Genomic DNA, 25,070 nt, shown 5'->3' with positions numbered 1-25,070 from the left:
TGCTCTAATCATGTGTTCCGGTAGGATAACATTTTGGAATGAATTGGTAGGATAACTGGTCCCCTTGGGTATCACTACCAATGCTAGCAACAGTCAGACCAGTCATAAGCAGTAAGAAGGTTAGAGACCTAACAATTCGAATTGCCATTGATAACAGTGACAGAGGAGGTAGTAGTCACTCAAATTGCATCACGTGGAAGGGAGTCTCCAAAATACTCTTCTGATGGTTAACACACACATGCCACTAATAAATAGAACCCTCCAATCTGGAGGAAAGTTATTAGAAGTCATGAACCATGATCTCACCGCGTACGACTGGTTCAGTGCCTATAGAGTACTTCCATTGCTAACATTGAACCTTTTTGGTTAACTTTAGTACTAGCAATCAGTTTGTATTGCTAGTACTCTATGGATTGGGATTATGTTGGTTCATTGTTTAGCCAGCTAGCTACATGTCTAAACAAAATACCCCAAGTTAAAGCTTACTGTTAGCTAGCTAGCTGACATTAGATGGCTGGCTCGCTAGCTAACATTACGTTTATGATCTGTGTATAGTAATGTTCTCAGAATGCCATTTCCCATTGCTAGTTATAGCCTAATGTTAGCTAGCTAACTAGCTAACATTCAACCTTTTTGGTTTATTTTAGCTAGCTATGAAATTCAGTTTGTATTGCTATGGATTGGGATTATGTTGGTTCATTGTTTAGCTAGCATATCTAAGCAAAAGACTCCACTTCGCCAGATGATTAAGTGACCCATCAAGTTAGCCAGGTGTGTCTGATGGTGATTACGTTTATCATTGTATAATAATGACAACATACTTGTATCTGGAATTTGTCTTTCAGCATCAGTAGAACAAGCCTGACTATCCTCCACCAGTAGTACAAGGAGAATAGTCTAATGCCTCCCATCAAAAAGACCTGTAGAACACACCTGTCTCTCCTCACCAGTCATACAAGGAGAATGGTCTAATGCCTCCCATCAGAAAGAGAGCTGGCCCGAGCAAGCACAGGTTACACCTGAAGGCATAAGGACTTGCAGCGAGTGGTTAACTTCAACAACTATGCAGAGGATAATGCAATAGTGTTACCAGGACGCCACCCAGGACACAAACATTTTGGTGGAAAGCTGCTGCCATCTCATGATGACAAAAGCAGCAGTGTGGCGTCTCTACAAGGAATCAATGACAACACTTGGTATGTAAAGCACAAACAACACGTTTTGATTATTTAATGGACCTCCAACATGTTTGGCACTACTTTCATTGATCTCACATTATTTCTGTATTTTCCAGAGGTACGTGTAGTCGGGCTGTGTGTTCTTCTAGTTTACAAGATTATGTTTCTGTATGCAGTGCTGCTGCTCTGCACATTTGTAGGTAAGTGAGTGCTGCTGCTCTGCACATTTAAGTAAGTAAGTGAAGCTTGCCTGATAATGTTGCATAAAAAACTATTACGTTTTACGTTACATTTTCTTTTCATTAACTTATCTTAATGTTCTTTTGTGGTTTGCAGGTGCACTATCCTTCTGACCCTATGCAGCCAGGCCCCATCTACTTTTTAACTCCTCGCAAGTGTGCCTTGTTTGGTTTCTGTTGTGAAGGAATACCACAACAAGTCAACTACTTGATTGATGAAGGCATGTCATCCAGCAAAGGCAGCAGCGCAGTCAAGTTTGCCCCAGACCGGTTGCTTTGGCCTCATCAAGCAGCGTTTCAGAATGACCAGAGTGAACACATTGTCTGAGATTGCTGGTGTTGTGTAGGACAGCACTGTGACCGGGGTCAACATCCCACAGCTGGTTGGACTGGAGGATGGTACAGTGCTGGTGGAAAGTAATGGCTGGCAACAACACCTGACTCCGTAATTCAGGCCGCTGCCACAGATCAAGCAATACCAACACTTTAGGTGAATATCAATTTAACCATTTGGCTGTAACCATTTGGCTGTACCGTTTACACCTTCTGTAGATACCCATTCACTTAGCAAGATGTGACCAGTGGTGTAAAGTACTTAAGTAAAAATACTTGAAAGTACTACTAGTTTTTTGGGGGAGGTATCTGTACTTTACTTTACTTTACTATTTATATGTTTTGCAACTTTTACTACACTACATTCCAAAATAAAATGTTCTTATTACTCCATACATTTTCCCTGACACCCAAATGTACTCGTTATATTTTGATGAAATTGTTCAATTCGCACACTTATCAAGAGTACATCCCTACTGCATCTGATCTGGTAGACTCACTAAACACAAATGCTTAGTTTGTAAATTATGTCTGAGTGTTGGAGTGTGCCCCGGGCTAACCATCAATAAAAAAATAAAATTGTGCCGTCTGGTTTGCTTAATATAAGTCATTTGAAATTATTTATACTTTTACTTTCTAGAAATTCCATTTACTTTTGATTCTTAAGTATTTTTAAACCAAAGACTTTCACTCAAGTACTTGAGTCATTTTCTATTAAGGCATCTTTACTTTTACTCAAGTATGACAATTTAGTACTTTTTCCACCGCTGGATGTTGCTGGGGGTTATAACTTCTTTCATATGATCCATCAATTTAGACAAGTGTGTCTAGAGAAAGTGTCATCTAATATTTATAACATATTTTTATTTGTATACTTTGTTTACCTGGAATGTTTGCTTATTGTAGGCTACTACCACTTTTAGTCTTAATCTTTACTACAATACTCACTGTTTAGTACATGACCTCACATGTGAATCCTTAAAGAGATGGGTGGGGCTGGCTTAAGAGGGTGTGAACAATGCTGAATGGGTGTTGACAAAGGGGAGCTTTCCACTAGGTACCAAATATTCAAAGGCCATTTTCTCAAATGGGAGTTTACAAGTTTGTTCCCATTGTTCCTCAAAAATGCAGTGTATGATATACCATTTTGTAGCTCTGAGTCTGTACTTTTATCCAATGTAAAAACACAATTTCAAATGTTTCTACATAAGACCAATTTGAGCCGGTCATTTCAAATTCCTTATATTAAGCAAACCAGACGGCACAATTTTATTTTTTTATTGACAGATCACCAGAGGCACACTCCAACATCAGTAGGGATGACCAGGGATGTGTGTGAATTGGACAATTTTCCTATCAAAATGTAACAAGTACTTTTGGATGTCAGGGAAAATGTATGGAGTAAAAAAGAAAAAGAATACTTAAGTAGTACTTTCAAGTATTTTTACTGTAGTACTTTACTCCACTGGCCACATCTTACTAAGAAAAATATCAATAACGATATCAGTGATAGACGAGGTAGTTATATGCATACCATCAGGGGTAAAGTGGCTGATCAGCAGGATACAAAAATGTAGCAGCAATGTATGGCGTGTGTGTTAGGAGAATTGAATAGAGGCACTGCAGAATGTGCTGATGACTGGTCCGTCCGAACCACACATGAACAAGGGAATCTATATTCGGAGAGCCTGTTTCAATTCACCTCCCAAGTTTAGGTAAGAAAAATAACCTCATACAATGAAAATGATATTCACCTCAAGTGCTGGTGCTGCTTGATCTGTGGCAGCAGCCTGAAGTACAGATTCAGGTGTTCTTGCCAGCCATAGCTCTGACAACACTGCATTTTTTTTGTTATTTTGACCAGTTGTCATTTTCTGCAAATAAATCCTCCTAAATAACTATATTTTTATTTGGAATTTGGGAGAAATGTTGTCAGTATAGAATAAAACAGAAATGTTCATTTTACCCAAACACATACCTAGTAAAACCAGAGAAACTGATAATTATTTCCAGAACTGTGTGTGTGTGTATACACACACACACACACACACACACACACACACACACACACACACACACACACACACACACACACACACACACACACACACACACACACACACACACACACACACACACACACACACACACACACACACACACACACACATACATACATACACACACCGGTCAAAGGTTTTAGAATACCTACTCATTCAAGGGTTTCTTTATTTTTACTATTTACTATTTACATTGTAGAATAATAGTGAAGACATCAAAACTATGAAATAACACACATGGAATCATGAAGTAACCAAAAAGGTGTTAAACAAATCAAAATACACTGCTCAAAAAAATAAAGGGAACACTTAAAACAACACAATGTAACTCCAAGTCAATCACACTTCTGTGAAATCAAACTGTCCACTTAGGAAGCAACACTGATTGACAATACATTTCACATGCTGTTGTGCAAATGGAATAGACAACAGGTGGAAATTATAGGCAATTAGCAAGACACCCCCAATAAAGGAGTGGTTCTGCAGGTGGTGACTACAGACCACTTCTCAGTTCCAATGCTTCCTGGCTGATATTTTGGTCACTTTTGAATGCTGGCGGTGCTTTCACTCTAGTGGTAGCATGAGACGGAGTCTACAACCCACACAAGTGGCTAAGGTAGTGCAGCTCATCCAGGATGGCGCATCAATGCGAGCTGTGGCAAGAAGGTTTGCTGTGTCTGTCAGCGTAGTGTCCAGAGCGTGGAGGCGCTACCAGGAGACAGACCAGTACATCAGGAGACGTGGAGGAGGCCGTAGGAGGGCAACAACCCAGCAGCAGGACCGCTACCTCCACCTTTGTGCAAGGAGGAGCACTGCCAGAGCCATGCAAAATGACCTCCAGGAGGCCACAAATGTGCATGTGTCTGCTCAAACGGTCAGAAACAGACTCCATGAGGGTGGTATGAGGGCCCAACGTCCACAGGTGGGGGTTGTGCTTACAGCCCAACACCGTGCAGGATGCTTGGCATTTGCCAGAGAACACCAAGATTGGCAAATTCGCCACTGGCGCCCTGTGCTCTTCACAGATGAAAGCAGGTTCACACTGAGCACAGAGTCTGGAGACGCTGTGGAGAACGTTCTGCTGCCTGCAACATCCTCCAGCATGACCGGTTTGGCGGTGGGTCAGTCATGGTGGGGTTGGCATTTCTTTGGGGGGCCGCACAGCCCTCCATGTGCTCGCCAGAGGTAGCCTGACTGCCATTAGGTACCGAGATGAGATCCTCAGACCCCTTGTGAGACCATATGCTGGTGCGGTTATCCCTGTGTTCTTCCTAATGCAAGACAATGCTAGACCTCATGTGGCTGGAGTGTGTCAGCAGTTCCTGCAAGAGGAAGGCATTGATGCTATGGACTGGCCCGTCCGTTCCCCAGACCTGAATCCAATTGAGCACATCTAAGACATCATGTCTTGCTCCATCCACCAACGCCATGTTGCACCACAGACTGTCCAGGAGTTGGCGGATTAGTCCAGGTCTGGGAGGAGATCCCTCAGGAGACCATCGCCACCTCATCAGGAGCATGCCCAGGCGTTGTAGGGAGGTCATACAGGCATGTGGAGGCCACACACACACACTACTGAGCCTCATTTTGACTTGTTTTAAGGACATTACATCAAAGTTGGATCAGCCTGTAGTGTGGTTTTCCACTTTAATTTTGAGTGTGACTCCAAATCCAGACCTTCATGGGTTGATAAATTTGATTTCCATTGATAATGTTTGTATGATTTTGTTGTCAGCACATTCAACTATGTAAAGAAACAAGTATTTAATAAGAATATTTAATTCATTCAGATCTAGGATGTGTTATTTTAGTGTTCCATTTATTTTTTTGAGCAGTGTATATTTGAGATTCAAATAGCCACCCTTTGCCTTGATGACAGCTTTGCACACACTTGGCATTCTCTCAACCATCTTCCTGGGGTAGTCACCAGGAATGCATTTCAATTAACAGGTGTGCCTTGTTAATTTATGGAATTTCTTTCCTTCTTAATGCATTTGAGCAAATCAGTTGTGTTGTGACAAGGTAGGGGGTATACAGAAGATAGCTAAATTTTGGTAAAAGACCAAGTCCATATTATTGCAAGAACAGCTCAAATAAGGAAAGAGAAACAACAGTCCATCATTACTTTAAGACATGAAGGTCAGTTAATACAGAACATTTCAAGAACTTTGAAAGTTTCTTCAAGTGGAATCGCAAAAACCATCAAGCGCTATGATGAAACTGTCTCTCATGAGGACCGCCACAGGAAAAGAAAACCCAGAGTTACCTTTGCTGCAGAGGATAAGTTAATTCGAGTTATCAGCCTCAGAAATTGCAGCTCAAATAATTGCTTCACAGAGTTCAAGTAACAGACACATCAACATCAACTGTTCATAGGATACTGTGTGAAATCAGGGCTTCAGGGTTGAATTGCTGCAACAAAAAACATTACTAAAGGACACCAATAATAAGAAGAGACTTGCTTGGGCCAAGAAACACAAGCATTTACATTAGACCGGTGGAAATTTGTCCTTTGGTCTGAAGACCAAATTGGAGATTTTTGGTTCCAACCGCTATGTCTTTGTGAGACGCGGTGTGGGTGAATGGATGATCTCCGCATGTGTGGTTCCCACCGTAAAGCATGGAGGAGGAGGTGTAATGGTATGGGGATGCTTTGCTGGTGACACTGTCTGTGATTTATTTAGAATTCGAGGCCAACTTAACAAGCATGGCTACCACAGCACTCTGCAGCGATACGCCATCTCATCTGGTTTGCACTTAGTGGAACTATCATTTGTTTTTCAACAGGAAAATGACCCAACACACCTCCAGGCTGTGTAAGGGCTATTTTACCAAGAAGGTGAGTGATGGAGTGCTGCATCAGATGACCTGGCCTCCACAATCCCCTGGCCTCAACTAAATTGAAATGGTTTGGGATGAGTTGGACTGCAGAGTGAAGGAAAAGCAGCCAACAAGTGCTCAGCATATGTGGGAACTCCTTCAAGACTGTTGGAAAAGCATTCCAGGTGAAGCTGGTTGATAAAATTCCAAAAGTGTGCAAAGCTGTCAACAAGGCAAAGGGTGGCTATTTGTAGAATCTCAAATACAAAATATATTTTGATTTGCTTAACACTTTTTGGGTTACTGTCATGCCTACTCCAGCTCTTCCCCCCTGGCGCTCGAGGGCTCCCCAGCATTACGCACAACTGCCGTCCCCAGTCACGTGCATCAGCGATTATTGGACTCACCTGGACTCAATCAGGTGAGTCCTGGTGATTATTGGACTTACCCTGCTCTGTTCCCAACATCAGCATTGACTGTCATATGTTCTTGTTTACCCGTGTGCCGACGATGTTCCTGTCTTGTTCCAAGTCTGTTCCGATTAAATGTTTGACTCCCCGTACGTGCTTCTCGACATCCGCGTCGGTCCATACAGTTACTGCATGATTCCATGTGTGTTATTTCATAGTTTTGATGTCTTCACTATTACTCTACAATGTAGAAAATAAAGAAAACCTTGGAGTAGGTGTTCTAAAACTTGTGTAGATATACAGTCGTGGCCAAAAGTTTTGAGAATGACACAAATATTAATTTTCAAAGTCTGCTGCCTCAATTTGTATGATGGCAATTTGCATATATTCCAGAATGTTATGAAGAGTGATCAGATGAACTGCAAAGTCCCTCTTTGCCATGCAAATGAACTGAATCCCCCAAAAACATTTCCACTGAAACTGACATCCTGTCAGTGATTCTCTGGTTAACACAGGTGTGAGTGTTGACGAGGACAACGCTGGAGATCACTCTGTCATGCTGATTGAGTTCGAATAACAGACTGGAAGTTTCAAAAGGAGGGTCATTGTTCTTCCTCTGTCAACCGTGGTTACCTGCAAGGAAACACGTGCCGTCATCATTGCTTTGCATAAAAAGGGCTTCACAGGAAAGGATATTGCTGCCAGTAAGATTGCACCTAAATCCACCATTTATCGGATCATCAAGAACTTCAAGGAGAGCGGTTCAATTGTTGTGAAGAAGGCTTCAGGGCGCCCAAGAAAGTCCAGCAAGCGCCAGGACCGTCTCCTAAAGTTGATTCAGCTGCGGGATCGGGGTACAGAGCTTGCTCAGGAATGGCAGCAGGCAGGTGTCAGTGCATCTGCACGCACAGTGAGGCGAAGACTTTTGGAAGATGGCCTGGTGTCAAGAAGGGCAGCAAAGAAGCCACTTCTCTCCAGGAAAAACGTCAGGGACAGACTGATATTCTGCAAAAGGTACAGGGATTAGACTGCTGAGGACTGGAGTAAAGTCATTTTCTCTGATGAATCCCCTTTCCGATTGTTTGGGTCATCCGGGAAAAAAGCTTGTCCGAAGAAGACAAGGTGAGCGTTACCATCAGTCCTGTGTCATGCAAACAGTAAAGCATCCTGAGACCATTCATGTGTGGGGTTGCTTCTCAGCAAAGGGAGTTGCTCACTCACAATTTTGCCTTAGGAACACAGGCATGAATAAAGAATGGTACCAACACATCCTCCGAGTGCAACTTCTCCCAACCATCCAGGAACAGTTTGGTGACGAACAATGCCCTTTCCAGCATGATGGAGCACCTTGCCATAAAGCAAAAGTGATAACTAAGTGGTCCGGGGAACAAACCATCAATATTTTGGGTCCATGGCCAGGGAACGCCCCAGACCTTAATCCCATTGAGAACTTGTGGTCAATCCTCAAGAGGCGGGTGGACAAACAAAAATACACAAACTCCAAGCATTGATTATGCAAGAATGGGCTGCCATCAGTCAGGATGTGGCCCAGAAGTTAATTTACAGCATGCCTGGGTGGATTGCAGAGGTCTTGAAAAAGAAGGGTCAAAACTGCAAATATTGACTCTTTGCATCAACTTCATGTAATTGTAAATAAAAGCCTGACACTTATGAAATGCTTGTAATTATACTTCAGTACAAAAATATCTAAAGACACCAAAGCAGCAAACCTTGTGGAAATTCATATTTGTGTCATTCTCAACTTTTGGCCACAACTGTACATACACAGCTGAAGTCAGAAGATTGCATACACCTTAGCCAAATACATTTAAACTCAGTTTTTCACAATTCCTGACATTTAATCCTAGTAAAAAGTTAGGATCAACAGTTTATTTCAAGAATGTGAAATGTCAGGAATGTCAGAGAATTATTTATTTCAGCTTTAATTTATTTATTTTATTTCATCACATTCCCAGTGGGTCAGAAGTTTACATTTTGGGGTACAGCAGGTCAGCCACCAGGGGGGTACTCGCCGAGGCCTGGTGACAGACGGAGTATACATCATGGCTCCATCTGCTGGAAGTGCCAGGTATCGACGGGCTCTCCAGGCCAGGACTAAATGGGGCTGATTGGGAGTAATCAAGGGCTGATTGCTCACCAGCTGTGCAAGGCCCATAAAGCTGCCAGAACGGCAGCACACAAGGGGAGTGGGGGGGAAGAAAGGTCTCCTGTACAGTTGGGAACGTTGGCATAGTCATGAGGGGGAGTTCAGTTTTTGTGCAGGATACAGGATACAGTAAGACCCGGAGCCCAGAAGACGGTATCCCGGAGAGGGTCTCATGGGGGAGACCTATCCTTTATCTTTTTGATTTATTATTTAAATAAACACCCTCGAAACTGAGCTAATCATACTCTGTCCGTGTCTGATCTGTGTAAACGTCTTGACCCAACCCCTTGGTCTGCCACAACATACACACAATTTGTATTTGGTAGCATTGCCTTTAAATTGTTTAACTTGGGTCAAACGTTTAGTGTAACCTTCCACAAGCTCCCACAATAAGTTGTGTGAACATGCTTGTTCAATGAACCATAAACAATTAATGAACATGCACCTGTAGAAAGGTCGTTAAGACACTAACAGCTTACAGATGGTAGGCAATTAAGGTCACAGTTAGGACACTAAAGAGGCCTTTCTACTAACTCTGAAAAACACAAAAAGAAAGATGCCCAGGGTCCCTGCTCATCTGCGTGAACATGCCTTAGGCACGCTGCAAGGAGGCATGAGGACTGCAGATGTGGCCAGGACAATAAATTGCAATGTTCGTACTGTGAGACGCCTAAGACAGCACTACAGGGAGACAAGACGGACAGCTGATCGTTCTCACAGTGGCAGACCACGTGTAACAACACCTGCACAGGATCGGTACATCTGAACAGCACACCTGCGGGACAGGTACAGGATAGAAACAACAACTGCCCGAGTTACACCAGGAACGCACAATCCCTCTATTAGTGCTTGGACTGTCAGCAATAGGCTGAGAGTGGCTGGACTGGCAGGTCCTCACCAGACATCATAGGCAACAACATTGCCTATGTGCACAAACCCACCATCGCTGGACCAGACAGGACTGGCTCTTCACAGTGGTCTTCACTGACGAGTCGCGGTTTTGTTTCACCAGGGGCGATGGTCGGATTCAAGCTTATCGTCGAAGGAATGAGCGTTACACCGAGGCTTGTACTCTGGAGCAGGGTTGATTTGGAGGTGGAGGGTCCATCATGGTCTGGGGCGGTGTGTCATAGCATCATCGGACTGAGCTTGTTGTCATTGCAGGCAATCTCAACGCTGTGCGTAACAGGGAAGACATCCTCCTCCCTCATGTGGTACCCTTCTTGCAGGCTTCTCCTGACCTGACCCTCCAGCATGACAATGCCACCAGCCATACTGCTCGATCTGTGCATGATTTCCTGCAAGATAGGAATGTCAGTGTTCTGCCATGGCCAGCGAAGAGCACGGACTTCAATCCCATTGAGAACGTCTTGGACCTGTTGGATCGGAGGGTGAGGGGATAGGGCCATCCCCCAGAAATGTCCAGAAACTTGCAGGTGCCATGGTGGAAGAGTGGGGTAACATCTCACAGCAAGAACTGGCAAATCTGGTGCGGTCCATGAGGAGGAAATGCACTGCAGTACTTAATACAGCTGGTGGCCAAACCAGATACTAACTGTTACTTTTATTCAATTTCTGTTAGTCACATGTCCGTGGAACTTGTTCAGTTTGTCTCAGTTATTGAATCTTGTTATGTTCATACAAATATTTGTTAAGTTTGCTGAAAATAAACACAGTTGACAATGAGAGGATGTTTCTTTTTTTGCTGAGTTTATATTGAAGCTTCCATCAGTGTAACTGTCTGTGTCATTTCCAATCACCCATATATTTTTGGGTAAATATATATATGTTATATATATATATATATATATATATTTCCTTTTTCGGGAAGTATTCAGACCCCTTGAATTTTCACATTTTGTTCGGTTACAGCCTTATTCTAAAATGAATTAAATAGTTTTCCCCTTCATCAATCTACACACGATACCTCATAATGGCAAAGCAAAAACAGGTTTTTGGAAAATCTGAAATATTACATAAGTATTCAGACACTTTACTCAGTACTCTATTGAAGCATCTTTGGCAGCGATTACAGCATTGAGTCTTCTTGGGTATGGCGCTACAAGCTTGGCACACCTGCACATGGGGAGTTTTTCCCATTCTTCTCTGCAGATCCTCTCAAGCTTTGTCAGGTTGAATGGGAGTGTTGCAGCATAGCTATTTTCAGGTCTCTCGGGGATGTTCAATCGGGGAAGTCTGGGCTCTGGCTGGGCCACTCAAGGACATTCAGCACCTTGTCCCGAAACGAATCCTGCGTCGTGTTGGCTGTGTGATTTGGGTTGTTGTCCTGTTGGAAGGTGAACAATCGCCCTAGTCTTAGGTCCTTAGTACAAGCTCTGGAGAATGTTTTCATCAAGGATCTCTATGTACTTTGCTCCCTTCATCTTCCCATTGATCCTGACTAGTCTCCCAGTCCCTGAAGCTTAAAATCATCCCCACAGCATGATGCTGCCACCACCATGCTTCACCGTAGGGATGGTGTCAGGTTTCCTCCAGACGTGGCATTCAGGTCAAAGAGTTCAATCCTGGTTTCATCAGAACAGATAATCTTGTTTCTCATGGTCTGAGAGTCCTTTAGGTGCCTTTTGGCAAACTCCAAGCGGGCTGTCATGTGCCTTTTACTGAGGAGTGGCTTCCACCTGATGGGTGGAGTGCTGCAGAGATGGTTGTCCTTCTGGAACGTTCTCCCATCTCCACAGAGAAACCCTGTAGCTCTGTCAGAGTGACCATCAGGTTCTTGGTCATCTGCCTGACCAAGGCCCTTCTCCCCCGATTGCTCAGTTTAGCCATTTAAGAATGATGGAGGCCACTGTGTTCTTTGTGGACCTTCAGTGCTGCAGAAATGTTTTGGTACTCTTCCCCACATCTGTGACTTGACACAATCCTGTCTCGTAACTCTAAGGGCAATTGACCTCATGGTTTTGTTTTTGCTCTGACAAAATGTCAACTGTGGGACCTTACATAGACTGGTGTGTGCCTTTCCAAATCATGTCCAATCAATTGAATTTACCACAGGTGGACTCCAATCAAGTTGTAGAAACATGTCAAGGATGATCAGTGGCAACAGGATACACCTAAACTCAATTACGAGTCTGGGTAAGGGGATAGGGTGTTTGGAATTAGCTTTGTTTGGTTGCATGCCAATTCTCCACCCTTGCAAACTTTCTCACATGGACTTAACAATGTTAGAAATTCACTCCTGCAAACACCAATCATATGCTTTTAACCTTTTAGGAACACTAGATTTATAGGTAATTACTAATAATGCTTACATTACTTATTTTATTGATTTCCCACCCTTTTATAAGTCAGAACACAAAACAATGTGTCTCTGGCTCCAACCAGTGGCTGGCTGTGTCATTACAATCCATTTTTTCATCTCTTTGCCACGTCAAAGGGGCGGACCATAGAAAAGCAGCCTGCGACACAGACATTGCTGGATTCCTATTGAGCAGGCGGTTCTATATATACTGTAACTTTTATAGCTGTACGATAAAGAACTTGACCTACACAAAGCCTAAAATAAGTAAAGATGTAATTTTGTGCGGAAGTAACTTTTTAAAAACGTTTTACTATTAGCCCCACCCCAAGACGAAAACCTATTTAAGAATGCTGTTCATTGACTATAGCTCAGCATTCAACACCATATTACCCTCCAAAATCATCATTAATCTTGAGGCCCTGGGTCTTAATCCCGTCCTGTGCAATTGGGTCCAGGACTTCCTGACTTCCTGACAGGCCGCCCACTTCGCTGATCCTCAACACTGGGGCCCCACAAGCGTGCATGCTCAGCCCCCTCCTGTACTCCCTGTTCACCCATGACTGCGTGGCCATGCACGCCACCAACTCAATCATCAAGTTTACAGATGACACAACATTAGCAGGCTTGTTTACCAACAACAACGAGACAGCCTACAGGGAGGTGAGGGCCCTCGGAGTGCGGTGTCAGGAAAACAACCTCTCACTCAACGTCAACAAAACAAAGGAGATGATCGTGGTCTTCAGGAGCACCCCTCTATCCACATCGATGGGACAGCAGTGGAGAGTTAAGTTCATCAGTGTGCACATCACGGACAAACCAAAATGGTCCTCCCACATCTGACCAAAACAATTAGAAATGGCCAAAATGTTGATTTAGACGTTTGCAAATTTCACACATTTTGACGATCACTAATGTCATAATATTTTGGGTAAAGTAATAAAGTAGTTGAAATATTTTGGGTAAATTGTCATAAAACTGATAGTAACTATATATAGAAATATGACAAAGTATGAAAATACTTGTTCATTCACATCATGAATTCACTATGATATTTGTATATGGATTATGTACTGGACCATATCAAAACCAAAAGCATTCTGGGGTGGGGGGACACTACTACATTGTTCAGAATATCACCTTCTTGCTAGACTGGAAAAGTGTTTTGTGTGCTTAAAATCCTCATATGAGGTCGGTAGGACACTTGCCTCGGTGGCAGCCGAGCTTCCCTTGAGGTCCCGGGAGACAAAGAGGTTGACGATAGGCCTGCTGATTCTCTGCATGGCCAGGATCAGGGCCAGGGGCCACCAGAAACTCAGCATCTTCTTGATGGTAGCGTCACCCTGCGGCCGATGGGGAAAGAGGGAGGGAGGCATGGGAGAAAGTGATGAGCATTCCCAAATGCAGCTGTGCAATAAAGTAATTCCATTGTAACTAAAGTTCCATCATATGGTGGAATATTAAGTCATATTATATTGTAACTAAAGTTCTATCTCATGGAACCCTGTGCATATTGCCACGTTACTGGTACCCTCAAATCAAATCACTCAATTATATTTGTCACATACCTGTATTAAGCAGATGTTATTGCAGGTGTAACAAAATGCTTGTGTTTCTAGCTCCAACAGTGCAGTACTATCTAACAAGTATACAGTATCTATTGTTGTTTAAGATCGTGCCGACAGAGAGCGCTGCCTCACTTCTAGTCTTTAGGAAACTTTGCAGCAATTCGTTTTTGTATGTATTATTTCTTACATTGTTAGCCCAGAAAATCTTAAGTGATATTACACACAGCCGGGAATAACTATTGGATATCAGAGCGGCGTCAACTGACCAGCACTACAACCAGTATGACTTTCCCGAAGCAGATCCTTTGTCAGAACCACCCAGGGCATTTTAACTCATTCCAGAGGCTGACCAAAAAACAACGCCGCCGGAGAAGAGGTAGACAGAGTGGTCTTCTGGTCAGACTTCGGAGGTGGGCACACCACCCACCACTTCCAAGTATATTACGTGATAATGTAATGTCAGTATAGAGACAAAGTGGAGTCGCAATTCAACAGCTTAGACAAGAGAAGTACAGTGGTTCGTCCTTTAAAAGTTGCAGCGTACTGCGGCGCAGCTTGCATGGTGCCGCAGAATTCTATGGCACATTATTTAAGTGTGAACCACTGGTACCATTAATGCTAGTTAGTGCTAGTTTGACCACCACAGGGCATCTTTGAGAAGCATTTGATAGCCTTCTATAGTGGCAATACTAGATCATTTAAAACCTGTTTTTGTAAGAACATAGTATATGGGACTGATTTAAAGAAATGTTGCTTAACATTATGGGGTTTCTATTCCAAGAAAAAAAAGAAAAAAAACTCTGGGTTAGGCTGTCCTTGTAAATAAGAATGTGTTCTTACATGACTTGCCTAGTTAAATAAAGGTTACACTAAGAGCATAACATTTCTGCACCCCCAATTTTCTAATTCTAGTCTAATCAATACCCAAACGGAAATTCAGTGAATCTCATTGATTTATCAAGACCAGTCCCCATGCTTGTCTCAGAGCAGAGCGAAATGGTGCTACAATAGTTGTAGGCTATTGCTTATAACTTATGCTCTTTAAATAAATAAAACCTACACCACTTTTAACATCACATTACTCAACACTAGTGAGACTCATGTCGCCTACAGTATATCGAAAAATATGACGTGACTCTCCGCCAATAATTACATATGGAGGATATTTCTGTAATTCAGTGATATTTATTCCCATAGTAATTCGTTATGGATCCATAACTAAATAAACATTGAGTATTTTTATCATTATTTTATTAACAAAAGCATAAAGATGCCATTGTTAGTTACATTGTTTTAGTTTGAACATGCAGACTGGCACTAAGAACAGAACAGTGGGAACGTATCCCTAGTCAGCGCCATTATTAGTGCAAAGCCCCTTAAAGTGTTGCCAGTGTGGCGGGGACATGCTTCAAGATGGCCATCATTGTTCCTGTACCCAAGGCAAAGGTAACTGAACTAAATGACTTATCGCCCCGTAGCACTCACTTCTGTCATCATGAAGTGCTTTGAGAGACTAGTCAAGGATCATATCACCCCCACCTTACCTGTCACCCTAGACCCACTTCAACTTGCTTACTGCCCCAATAGGTCCACAGACGATACAATCGCCATAACACTGCACACTGCCCTATCCCATCTGGACAAGAGGAATATCTATATAAGAATGCTGTTCAATGACTATAGCTCAGCATACAACACCATAGTACCCTCCAAGCTCATCATCAAGCTCGATGCTCTGGGTCTCAACCCCGCCCTGTGCAATTGGGTCCAGGACTTCTTGACGGGCCGCCCCAAACTTCGCTGATCCTCAACACTGGGGCCCCACAAGGATGTGTGCTCAGCTCCCTCCTGTACACCATGTTCACCCATGACTGCCTGGCCATACACAGCTTCAACTCAATCATCAAGTTTGCAGACAACACAACAGTAGTAGGCTTGATTACCAACAACAAGACAACCTAAAGGAAGGATATGAGGGCCCTCGGAGCTGTTTCCTTTGAAGATATTTATATGATTTTGGTAATCCGAATGACTTGGAATCTTATTGTGTTTTTTAGATACACACACACACATCATTCAGACATTTGTGTTACTGTCGACAATAAAAAGTCCTCAGAAACATGCGTATTCTCCCTTCGGACGATGATAACACTCTGACCTGAGTGGGTGCAGTGTCCAGATGCGCATTTCCAAGCGCTCTGATTGGTTGGGAATGGCAGGGCTATGATGGGTGAGGGATAATTAAGGTAGGATGAGCAGCCAAACTAACGAGACTTAAGGGAAACTGAATGGACTGTGACGGGAAGTTAAGTAGTGACGAGAGGAGCAGGATGGCATTTTTTACTATTCTATTCTATCCTTCCATTTTAATTTACCTTGGGGATTATAAAAGTCATATTGAAATTAATTGGATATTCTACTAATTATATCACTGATGAACCAACAGTCAATGAACTGAATGACCCGCTGTTTATAATGTGTCACTGCTGTCACGCCCTGGCCAGATCCCTTTATTCTCTATTTTGGTTAGGCCAGGGTGTGACTAGGGTGGGCATTCTAGTTTCTTTATTTCTATTTCTGTGTGTTTGGCCGGGTGTGGTTCTCAAAGGCAGCTGTCTATCGTTGTCTCTGATTGAGAATCATACTTAGGCAGCTTTTTCCCACTTGTGTTTTGTGGGTAGCTGTTTTGTGTTTCACCAGACAGAACTGTTTTGTTTTGTTCCACTGTTATTTTGTTTCAGTGTTCAGTTTGAATAAATAATCATGAACACGTACAACGCTGTGCTTTGGTCCTCTTCTTCAGACGAGCATTACAGAACTACCCACCATCAAAGGACCAAGCAGCGTGGTAAGGAGGACTGGACATGGGAGGACATCCTGGACGGCAAAGATCGCCTGCAATGGGAGCAGCTCGAAGCAGCAAGGAAGGCGGAGGCAGCTGGGCCAAGGATTACACGGGGACAAGGCTGGCACTAAAGACCGGGAGGCCACTCCCAAATTTTTTTTGGGGGGGAGGCACACAGGGAGATTGGCTGAGCCAGGTTGGAGACCTGAGCCAACTCCCTGTGCTTACCATGGCGGGCGTCGTACTGGTCAGGCACCGGGTTATGCGGTGCACCGGGTTATACGCGTTCTTAGCCAGGTGCGCTACATCCCAGCTCCCCTGGTGAGCATCCAGCCAGGAGGGATTGTGCCTGCCCTGCTCTCCAGACCTCCAGTACGTCTCTACGGCCCAGGATATCCTGCGCCGGCTCTGCGCACTGTGTCTCCAGTGCGTCTGCACAGCCCAGTGCGTCCTGTGCCTGCACGTGCCAGGCCAAAGTCACCATCCAGCCAGGACGGGTTGTGCAGGCTCTTAGCTCGAGACCTCCAGTGTGCCTCCATGGCCCAGTGTATCCGGTGTCTCTGCCAAGGACAGGGCCTCCTGTATGTCCCTCCGGCCTGGCGAGTCCTGTTTCTGCACCCAAAATTAATCCTCTTGTATGTCTCCCCAGCCTGGTGAGCCCTGTGGCAGCTCCACGTACCAGACTGCCCATATGTCTCCTCCCTCCAGTTATGATCCATGGCAAGAAGCCTCCAGTGATGATCCATGGCAAGAAGCCTCCAGTGATGATCCATGGCAAGAAGCCTCCAGTGATGATCCATGGCACAAAGCCTCCAGTGATGATCCATGGCACAAAGCCTCCAGTGATGATCCATGGCACAAAGCCTCCAGTGATGATCCATGGCACAAAGCCTCCAGTGATGATCCATGGCACAAAGCCTCCAGTGATGATCCATGGCACAAAGCCTCCAGTGATGATCCATGGCACAAAGCCTCCAGTGATGATCCATGGCACAAAGCCTCCAGTGATGATCCATGGCACAAAGCCTCCAGTGATGGCCTCCAGTCCGGTCCGGAGCCTCCAGTGACGGTCTCCAGGGCCCGCAACGAGGGTGCCCAGTCCGGGGCCCTCAACGAGGTTTTGCGGCCGGAGTACGCACCTTTGGGGGGGGGTTTCTTTATTTCTATGTTTTCTATTTCTGTGTTTTTGGCCGGGTGTGGTTCTCAATCAGAGGCAGCTGTCTATCGTTGTCTCTGATTGAGAATCATACTTAGGCAGCTTTTCCCACCTGTGTTTTGTGGGTAGTTGTTTTGTTCCACTTTGTTATTTGGTTCAGTGTTCAGTTTGAACACGTACCACGCTTTGGTCCTCTTCTTCAGACGAGCATATCAACTGCCTTCAATCACACCCATAGAGCATTGACATGCACATTGCATGCACAAAGTTAACAGTGTAGAGCTTCTATATAAATTAACTACCTGAGGATGCATGATCTGTTAAAAATCTTTACGGTAAGTCACATTGACTTACCGTAAAGATTTTTAACAGATCATGCATCCTCAGGTAGTTAATTTATATAGAAGCTATACACTGTTAACTTTGACACCTGGGGTATGTTCAGTGAGGTGAAATGTTCAGAATGTTTTAGATTGAAATGTAATACATAGAGTTGACACAATTCTACATAAAGGATAATCATATGTTCTACACAAAGTATTTCTAACATCCCAACAGACCACTGTAGAAATAAAGTTAATCTCCTGACCCCATCTGACCTGAGATAACCTACCCCCACTTCAGGCCCGCTGGACTCTGGGATGTTGTCGTGGATGTTGCGGTAGTAGCCCAGTCCTACAATAGTGAAGCGCACCAGGGCCCCCATGTAGAGGGACAAGATGGGGATCAACATAGGCTCCAGACACTCCAAATGACTGTGAAGCAAGATGGCCACAAAGACAATCTGGAGGGAAAGATGGATAGCGAGAGAGAGGATGGCAGGAAGTGCAGAAAGAAGAGGCAGATAAAATGTTGGTGTGGTTTTAAGAGGAAGACAAAGAGAAAGGCAGACATGTTGACATGTCCTAACCAGAGAATCAGAATGACACATTCACTTTTGATCACTGTACAACTTCTCTAAGCCATCTCAAGTAGAAGGATCTGCTAATATAAGTCCTTAATTTTAAGTTGCAATGATAAAATAAGGATTTTTATACTTGAGGCACACAGAGTCAAGCAAATGCAAATAGTAAAAACAAATACTACTAGATTACACAATGCGGTACAAAATTAACTAATACCCATACTTCTCCCTATACTCTGCTTTGCACCCTCCTGAATCACTATGACAATATGTATATTAAATGCAATTCATGAATAGACCCATTGATAACTGATTCTTACCTGAGCTATGACATCAGAGACGGAGGCACAGCCCACTAATAGGCTGTGTTTGTGCTTCAGTAGAATACCGGCATGTGTCCAGGCCTGAAACAGAGGACAAACAGACCATGGATCATTTTTTATTATTCATCGTTATCTATTTCAATAGGGACAGATACAGTATATAATAATGCATCAAATTAATTGTAACAACAATGACAAACATTGTATTAATTACAACAAGTAGTCAACGAATAAGCTGTAGGACCCGATATTCACTAAGTGGTCCACCAACAATGCAAGACAACTAGACTCTTTTCAAACTGGCTCATCATAATGCGCTTGCTTGCTTAAAGAATTACTCAATTTCTAGTCAGCTAAAAACACTCAAAACATAGGGGCTGTTTGAATTTAGGCGAATTTAGGCTCATTTCCACAAAGGGCCTGCGTTTTACATGTAGCTCCTATTTTGTGTGTGTGCTTGGTTTACCTTCAATGGTCCAATGCAGCTGTTTTTAATCGCAATATCGAATCATTTCTGGGTAACAATTAAGTACCTTACTGTGATTGTTTTCCATTAAAATTAGCAATTTCTCAAGGAATTAGGACTGCCTGGGAGTGGTGATGTCACCAGGCAGGCCAAAACTCCATCCCACAAAAACAGGCTGAAATTTCAGGCGTTTTTTCCAAACAGCTCTTACAGTAAAAGGTGTTCCTAATGTTCTGTACACTCAGTGTATATAAAACACTGAGTGGGCCTTTAACAATGGAACCTTTATTTATTTATTTGTATTGTGCCTTTCTGACTATATTTTTTCTATAATATAAAACAGCACAGCCACAAACAAAGCAATGCATATAAATAACAAAACACAAACAAATTAACCAATTTGCAAAAACATTTTCTCTCTTGCTTCAGAGGATGTGCTTTGATTTTGTTGCCTGTGTTCTTTAAGTGTGGCATTCTATTTTGAATATTCACAAATACAGTAAGTAAACTGTTACTGTGTTTCACGTAGCATTTTTTCCACAATGCAATATAATTTATGTAATCTACTGTATTCAGTATGTACTTTTGATTAAACAGTAATACTGTGACATTTACAATATTTTTTTTTTTTTACAGGGTAGCACACAAACCAGAACACTTCATCCAGGGTTAAAGAAAAACAGAAATATACTCACACTTTTAGTAAATAACTAATACTACTGGGAAAAATAGGAGATAACAGTAAACGTAGACCTACACCAACACTGCTGTTAGATACCCTATACAATGTAACACAGATATGCTAATTAAAAGCTGAAGTGGTTTTAAGATATATTGTATATTTTATCTACGTAGCACGTTCTCAGCGATAGGTCGGAATGTCAAACAAAACACCACCTCTGTCAAGCACTTCCCAAGCCAGAGACTAAACTAGTAGGGTGAAGTTGCCCCTGGGCGCTGATCTTGGGTCCGTTTAGCATTTCACCCACTAATGATTAAGATTAGGATTGGGAGAAGGAAAGGTGTTCCTAGATCTGTACTTCGGGGAAACCCCAGAGCATTCTGAGTAATAGGTCATAATGTCAGAACACCGCCTCTCTGTCAAGCATTTCCCAAGCTAAAAGGGAACTAGAATCCAGCGGGCAGCAGGCCGCAACTCACCATGGCATCGAGTAGCGGGAACACTGCCAAGTAGAGGAAAGCCCGCCTGGTCTTGTTTCCGACAGAATCGTCCACATGATGAAGCTTATTGATGATGTAGTAGCCCAATTCTGTGTAGGCTAATGGGACAAGGAAATGGAGATAAATGTCAGAGCACTTCAGGGGCTTCAGTCATTAACAGACCAATGATTTATCGTCACTAGGGGAATAAAAAGGTTCCCCAGGAATGGTTTGCAGTCAGCTGAAAACAGGTTCCTCAGGAATGTGCAGCAGAGTGAGCGTTGCAGATATACACTAAGAAAAGAGGGTTTCTTAGGGAAGGGTCATGGTTCTATATGGAACCATAATGACTCAAGTAACAGTTTGCTTGGTGTAAGGGAATTGGGCATTCTATGGTTATGTGCTTTACTGTATTTCCGCAGAACAGGCTGGTAATAATGATACACAGCACTTCAAACTGAGATCTAGCACTTTAAATGATATACAAGGACCATGGTTAAAAACTTGTTTTTAACTTGAATCGTTGTCAATTCCGCAAAGCAGGGCACCGCTGTTGAATGATTAAGAGAAAATGTGAAAATCCTTACTATAAGTGACCCTGCATATAACACACTTTCTGTCCAGTCAGTTCTTGTGAGTATGACTAAGAGGCAAAAGGCCAAATCATGCAACTCAAGGCACTATTCTGCCCACTTTATCAACCTACAATGACAGCTATTTTGAGAAAACAATCACTTATATCTATTTGTTCACAAGAGTTAAGATAATTTGGTTTATTTTAAGGGCTTTACTTTCTTGAGTCTGTAGTTATGTCAGATATAGGTGTATGTTTTACAAGAGTCTGGTATAGTGGCAGCACTGCAGACTGAACCACTTCCAGTATAGGCTACACCCTTGGCCACGGCAGTTTGAGCCCTGCCTGTGCCAGTTTCCTGTCTGTTGCCTTCTTTCTGCTACCACCCCCTCCACTTTCCCACTGTTCTTGAAATGCAGAACATAAATATTTGTGGCATCAATATGAGTCAGAAACATTTATTCTAGTGTCAGAATTGACTACATGGTGTAAATAGGATCATTTGAGTCATAAAGTCATTTTCGTCCAAACTGAGATAATTAGAAATATGGGTATGTCCAGTGTTGCCAACTTAGTGCCTTTGTCGCTATATTTAGCGAGTATTCAGACCCTTCTAGTAAACGACGAGCAATAAATCTAACGACTTTTTCTGGTGTTATTGAAGACTTTTGGGGACCGACGTGAAAGCACGTATCTTTCTTACTCTTCTCAACGAGCAGCGAGTGCTGCCATGGGCCCTACCCCGTCCCAAAGCACTCAAAGGTGTCCTACTCCTCACACAGGAGATGTTCCCCCCTCCTCGTCCAGACTGCAAATGAATCGCGCATGCGGGAAGCCGTCGCTGGCTGATCCCGCCAGGGCGGGATGTAAATGTAAAAAACAAGAAAATTAAATAAGAAACTAAGTAACTCTGCCAGTGTCTCTTTTGGGTCACTTTTGCCGGTCCCAAGCCCGGATAAAGGAGGAGGGTTGGAATTGTGACATAAAAAAAAACAAGAATGACAGAAGAAAGTTCATTTGTAGTTCTAAACATATTTAGGGTGTTTTTTACTCACTCTTTGTCTCTCCCACGACGTTATTCCTCTCTCCTACAGCGTCCATCACAATTACATGCACAAGCCAATTACGCATATTAGGTGATGATGTCATTTAGCGACTTTTAGGACAGCCAATAGCTACTTTCCTTACTGAGTAGTTGGCAACACTGTATGTCACGGAATGAAGGATACGCCACAGTTTTTGTGGGGGGTTGGGTATGGATTACTTACGTGCCTACTTTTACCTATGATGGTCAATTGCCCACAGACAACACGGTGTATTAATGCACCCTGCTCAGAACCATGTGGACCATGTTGTCAAGTCTACAGCAGCAGTATTGGGGTGCAATGCACATTCCACTCTGTAAATACGAGTAAAAATAGCCATTCATAAAGTTGTTCAATAATCTTTGGCAGATGGCCAGATACAGATTAGTCTACATCTGACGCTAGCTACTACTTCTGCGGGCTGTCAACCAGCAAAGTTGAGACTGGTGTGTTGTTAATGAGTACGTTTTGGTTATAGCTAGCTAGTTAGCTACATTATTTGATCATGCTAGTGAGACAGGCAAGCTATGATACTGTGATGTAACTAGCTAAATATATAGCCTCTCCCTAATGTGTAATGTGTCAGAGAGAAGAAGACTTGCATAGCTAATGTTACACCTGACGACAGGTTTGATAGGATGCAATGTTAGCCAGCTTGCTATCGATAATGTTTAAACTCGAACTGGCTAGCTAGCTTAAATAATCAAGCAAACCTGATGACATGTTTGATTCATGTAGCCAGCTTGTTTCCAATAATGTTTAAACTCGAACTGGCTAGGTAAGATCCCTGCTTAGCTTACTATCTCAAATATTCAAGCAAACCTGACGAGAAGTTCAATGTAGCCAAGTTGTTTTCAATAATGTTTCAAGCTAGCTACAGAAGCTAGCATTAGGAAGCTAGGTGGTAGCTAGCTACCTAGCATTTGAGGCCTTTAGCTAACCCAAAACAACATTCCAACAACATTAGTGTATTTTCTAGGGCAAAAATAATGATGGCCTATCACTAGACAAGGATGCAGTGGCCAGACACCAGTCCTGTTTCAGAGTAATGGAGGACACTTGAATCAGGTTGGTCATATTTGATCTGGTCAAAGGTGAAAATACTATCACTTCTCTGTCCTGGAATTCACCTATCATAACCTCCATTGTTGATATTGTCTTGTATGTTGTAAGGAGGTGCCCCCTTCCACAGTGCCGATGTTCTACTCCTGGGCCTGAGTGAGTAATGTCAACTAATCAGTGCCATACTGGCACATGTCCCTTGTGAATTAGCTGTGAATCATAATCTCTGATTAGCTATGCTCAACCGTGTATTTACTGTTGGCTTCCATGACTGTATGGCGGCAGTCTCTCTCCCTCCGTCTGTTATAGGAGCTTGGTCAGATCTGTAAGTCAGTGGCCAGTATCTGGGACGAGAGGGGCCTGTGCCTGATCTATGCTGCCATGCCCATCAGGCGTTGGCAAACACCTCCGAAGGGACAAAAGGTGATTACTATATAATAACACTACATCACAAGTGTTTAGAAACCCTGGCATGAGAAGAGTGCCATCCTCCTGCATCTCTCATCTGGCTGTAGTTATTGAACTCTACCTGCTGGACCCATGGGTTGAGGCAAACTCTGTCATATCCAGGATGGACTGTCATGCACTCCACCCCTCCTGCCACCTGACTTCACGTGTCCATAACCTGTAATACATTACATAGATGGAAGGGACTTCAACAACCACTGGAGACTTGAAGACAGAACCTCACCCAGAGAGCTGTGCATGTCAGTGTCTGGTTAGACGTGCAAATAGACAAATAGAATGCCATGCTACAGTGAAGAAAAATATAAATGCAACATGCAACAATTTAAAAGATTTTACAGAGTTACAGTTCAAATGAGGAAATCAGTCAAATTAAATACATTCATTAGGCACATATACCTTTAAAGCAAGGTAAGGGCGTGGTTCAGAAAACCAGTCCGTATCTGATGTGACAACCATTTGGCTAATGCAGTGAGACACATTCCCTTCACATAGAGTTGATCAGGCTGTTGATTGTGGCCTGTGGAGCATTTGTCTCACTCCTCTTCAATGGCTGCACAAAGTTGCTGGATATTGCCGGGAACTGGAACACGCTGGTTGTACACATCGATCCAGAGCATCCCTAACATGCTCAATGGGGGAAATTTCTGGTGATTATGCAGGCCATGGAAGAACTGGGGCATTTTCAGCTTCCAGGAATTGTGTACAGATCCTTGAGCCATGGGGCCGTGCATTATTATGCTGAAACATAAGGTGATGGCGGTGGATGAATGGCACGTCAATGGGCCTCAGGATCTTGTCACGGTATCTCTGTGCACTCAAATTGCCATTGTGTTTGTTGCCCGTAGCTTATGCCTGCAGTGGTCTAAGGCACTGCATCTCAGTGCAAGAGGTGTCAATACAGTCCCTGGTTCGATTCCAGGCTGTATCACATCCGGCCGTGATTGGGAGTCCCATAAGGAGGCGCACAATTGGCACAGCAATATCTGGGTTTG

General features: G+C 43.3%; 1 protein-coding gene across 1 annotated transcript in view; it reads right to left on the bottom strand.

Moving 5' to 3' along the window:
- LOC139387144 (ANKH inorganic pyrophosphate transport regulator b) overlaps positions 1-25,070 on the bottom strand; it is a 100,911-nt gene that overhangs the window by 29,351 nt on the left and 46,490 nt on the right. Inside the window, exons 3-6 of the mRNA XM_071133172.1 lie at positions 20,890-21,008; positions 19,260-19,343; positions 18,649-18,819; positions 13,675-13,809 (exon numbers count right to left, since the gene is read on the bottom strand). Coding sequence (XP_070989273.1) covers positions 13,675-13,809; positions 18,649-18,819; positions 19,260-19,343; positions 20,890-21,008 — 509 coding nt within the window. The remainder of the gene's footprint in view (positions 1-13,674; positions 13,810-18,648; positions 18,820-19,259; positions 19,344-20,889; positions 21,009-25,070) is intronic.

This window comes from Oncorhynchus clarkii, chromosome 28 (genome assembly GCF_045791955.1).
Source record: "Oncorhynchus clarkii lewisi isolate Uvic-CL-2024 chromosome 28, UVic_Ocla_1.0, whole genome shotgun sequence".
Classification (NCBI taxonomy): Eukaryota; Metazoa; Chordata; class Actinopteri; order Salmoniformes; family Salmonidae; genus Oncorhynchus; species Oncorhynchus clarkii.
Note: the sequence above shows the minus strand (reverse complement) of the source record. Positions and strands in the feature narration are given on the sequence as shown.